General features: G+C 42.9%; 1 protein-coding gene across 1 annotated transcript; it reads right to left on the bottom strand.

Moving 5' to 3' along the window:
* Positions 1-553: 553 nt before the first annotated feature.
* On the bottom strand, positions 554-2,004 carry LOC122644173 (ethylene-responsive transcription factor 3-like). Its single transcript, XM_043837788.1, has one exon. The coding sequence runs from the start codon at positions 1,800-1,802 to the stop codon at positions 1,056-1,058; it is 747 nt and encodes a 248-aa protein (XP_043693723.1). The 5' UTR covers positions 1,803-2,004; the 3' UTR covers positions 554-1,055.
* Between the last annotated feature and the right edge of the window lie 1,632 nt (positions 2,005-3,636).

The raw sequence follows: 3,636 nt of genomic DNA, 5'->3' as shown, positions 1-3,636 counted from the left end.
CACCACCACCACCACCGCCATGTGCAGTGCAATAAATGGTTGCTTATCAGAAACCCTATCTAGATATCAATATAACCACGGAATGTGAATTGTTAACCAGGCCATCTCTGCGATGGACACAAGATTCATGCACATGCATTGCATACACTCATAAGAAAGGAGAGAGAGGGACTGGAAACAATTTTAAAAGAAAAAAGAAAACATAGAAGTTCTGGTTTTGGGTTTTGGAGGTGGATTCTGAATCACTGTTTCTGAATCTGGTCCCCTGAATCGATAATCCTGTTAATGAAAAATACCCAATTGATCCCGATTTCCTTAGATTTTTCTCCTTAAAGATATGGGAGGAGGGAAGAAGGTAAAGGAACGGAAGCAATGTAGACCACAAAAATGAAGACCTACATCACCTTCGATAACAATACAGAGTGAAGAAAAGAATTCTTTGTAGATCAACAAGAAAAATTCTCTAGATTCCGTCGTTCTTTCTCATGTTATTTAATCAAAATTACAAACAAGATAATATATAATAAAATCTGGAATTTGATCAACAACTAGGGATTCAAATTTCTCTATCTCATTCATTGAATTAGATTTTTCTCTTTTTTCTTTTGTACAAAAGATGGGTAAGATAGATCAAGCAGACCAAAACTCCAGGCCAGATCTGATCTCCCCCCACCATGACCTAAACGTCAACAATACACACCAGCTTTTAAGCCCATGAAGTTGAAGAAAGCCCCAGATCGGAGAAGCTCATACACTAATAATTCACATAAAATCTAGCAAAGAAAAAACTGGGGAAAAATCGAAAAAGAGGGAAAGGAAAAAAAAAGGGGGGGGGGGGGGGAGAGGGGAAGAGGGGGAGGAACCCAATCCTGATCAATTCCCCCGACCAAGCGAAAGATGCATTGGCAAGATAAACTATTATCTCATTTCCTATCTTTCTCTATTAAGTAAGAGATAAGAAAGAGAGATCAGCAGAGCTGGAAAAAAAAAAAAAAAAAAGAAAGATAAAGAATTGAAGCCAACCCAGATGATGCAGAAATCCTTGGAAGCATCAATCAAAGGCATAAAGCCGTTCTCTGGAAATCGTCACCGGCGACGTCAACATCATCCAAGGGCATGAGATTGAGATCGAAAGGCAAGGGTCTGCGGCAGGAGGAAGAGGCAATATCAACATCGTCAATAACCGATGAAGAAGAGTCACAGTCGCTGTGGCAATCGTCAGGGAGGACAGGCGGTGAGGGAGGATGCCGCCGGCGGTGGTGCGACCTGGCAACAACAACCGGAGTCGGAGTGGACGACGATAACTTGGGCCCGCTAAAGGACTCGACGGTGCTGCTTAGACTGCTAGTCGTAGGCCTCTGAGGCAGAGGAGGCTGTTGATGCTGGTGAGGGTAGTTAAGGTCGTTGGGGCTGTTATATCGAAAGGAAAGGTGAAGGGGAGCACCAGCGGAAGCAGGAGGAGGGTCACCCGTAGGAGGAGGCGGAGGAGGGGTTGAAGAGAAAGGGTCGAGAGGGAAGTTGGTCTTAGCCTTCGGACCACGGAGGGTGCGAGCGGCGGCATCGTAAGCACGAGCGGCGTCTTCGGCTGAATCAAAGGTACCGAGCCAAACACGTGTCTTCTTCCAAGGGTCTCTGATCTCCGCTGCGAATCTACCCCACGGTCTCTTCCGTACGCCTCTGAATCTCATCTCCTTTCCGATGTTTCTTGTCCCTCCTCCTCCTCCCCCTGATCCGATAGTCCCCGCCGCCGCCGTTGCCGTTGCCGTTACCGTTGCCGCTGCGGTTCCTCTTCCTTTCCGCATGGCCTCGGCAAAGGGCGCCGGTGAGATCGCAAGAGATGTGAACAAGTTGACCACCGAAAAGAGGTTAAATCTGCTCTTTCAGATCCTCAGGATGAGATCTTAATAAAGATGAATGACATGTTCATATATATACAAAATTGGATTAACAAATCAAAAAGATCAAAAGGAAGAAGAGGATATGGTGAGAAAGATGGGAGATTATGAAGAGGTGTGAGGGAAGAGAGATGGAGGGCGTTGAAGCCTCTGCAGGCAGAGAGGTTGGGAAGGGGGGTCGCGTTGGGTTGGGCGAAGAGGTTTTGAGGGGGAATCGGTGCCTTGAAATCTGGCTTCAACCCTCTTAACAATTCTTTCTCTCTCTCTCTCTCTCTCTCTCTCACACACCCTTTTTTCTCGATTTCTCTACCTTCTCTCACGCCCCCACAAACCGACTTGAGTACTTCTATGTTCGCTTTCTTTCTTTACTTTTTTTTTTTTTCATAAAATTAAATGACGAAAACACCCTCTCTCTCTCCTTTTTTCCTTCTACTTTTAAAATATTCTTTGGTTTTTTTCCCCAAAAAATATTCTTTATTATTGGATGAGAAACGTTCCTCTTGTAATAATCATGTATCATGTTTTCAATTAATCATGCCTTATGTTTCAATTAATCATTTCTCATGTTTTTCTTCATCTTCATTGCATGGACCAGTGTATTAAGATGTTTACCATTTTATTATCAACAATTAATTCACCAAAATGCCAGCATTAAATTTTCAATTAACTCTTAATAACCTTCTTTGATTGCCCCTTATCTTATTTCAAAAGTCTTTTAAGTCATGGGTAAAAAATTGTTTTTCAAAATAATTTGTAAGTGTCTTATCATTATGTTATTTATTAAAAATGATTTTCTTATTGCGATAAAGGGTATCAATTTTGGGTTGGAACCATCAATCGACATGCTAGGAACAATATAACCAACCCACCCAATAACTTATTGATCCGGTTCTAGATCTACCATTAAGTTATTGGTCCCTTTCTGGATCTACCAAGGGCTTTGTTGACTTGGATTGGAGCAAACACGCAATACACATGGAGGGACCTTTATCCGCTGCTCTAACTGGAGCGTTGCTGTGCGCATCGTGCGGCACAGCACACATGGCCGTCGTTGCACCGCACAACAGCGCTCCAGTTACAGCAGCAGATAAAAATTCCACACGGAGGCAGCATCTACCCATTGATAGATAACTTTTTCCCCTGAGGGGGACCGATTCACGATGTTCGATAGAAGTTTTTTGACTGAATGATAAAAGCTCCCATTTGATCCCTCTAGTACCGATTGGAGATGCTGCCTCCACGTGTATTGCATGTTTGCCTCTGTCGATTCCCCCATGTGTTCACTTATATACTAGTCGAATTGACAGCTATACTAAGCAAGAAGCCTAAGAAAGAGTGTAGGCGGGGATGGTCGACACCTAACTAGTTCATGCCTGCCGACAGGGCTTATTCGAAAGAAAGATTTCATGTGATTATGCAATGAAAGTCGTGAGTGAGTCATTTATTATCGGCATCAGAAGATAATCGTCAATAGGCATGAGAAAGAGGTAGATGTCATGAATGAGTCATTTATTGTCACCACCAGAAGATAACCGTCAATAGGCACGAGAAAGAGGTTGATGTTTTTGGGTTTGTATTTGTTTGATTTTGTTTGATTCCTTTCCAAGTGTATGAGTTTTTTATGTAAAACATTCTACTCAGATGAGTGGGGGGCAACTGTCATATGGTTTCGACCCGCACTTCCACTTAGTCATTAACCAGTGTTTTATAAGTTACTGGTCTTCCAATGGTTCTAGAACTA

Source organism: Telopea speciosissima, chromosome 10, assembly GCF_018873765.1.
Source record: "Telopea speciosissima isolate NSW1024214 ecotype Mountain lineage chromosome 10, Tspe_v1, whole genome shotgun sequence".
NCBI lineage: Eukaryota > Viridiplantae > Streptophyta > Magnoliopsida > Proteales > Proteaceae > Telopea > Telopea speciosissima.
The sequence above is the reverse complement of the archived record's forward strand: the minus strand, read 5'-3'. Positions and strand labels throughout refer to the sequence as shown.

Excerpts from the sequence above, each read along its gene's own strand:
- LOC122644173 (XM_043837788.1), bottom strand. The coding sequence starts at position 1,802 with ATGCGGAAAGGAAGAGGAACCGCAGCGGCAACGGTAACGGCAACGGCA.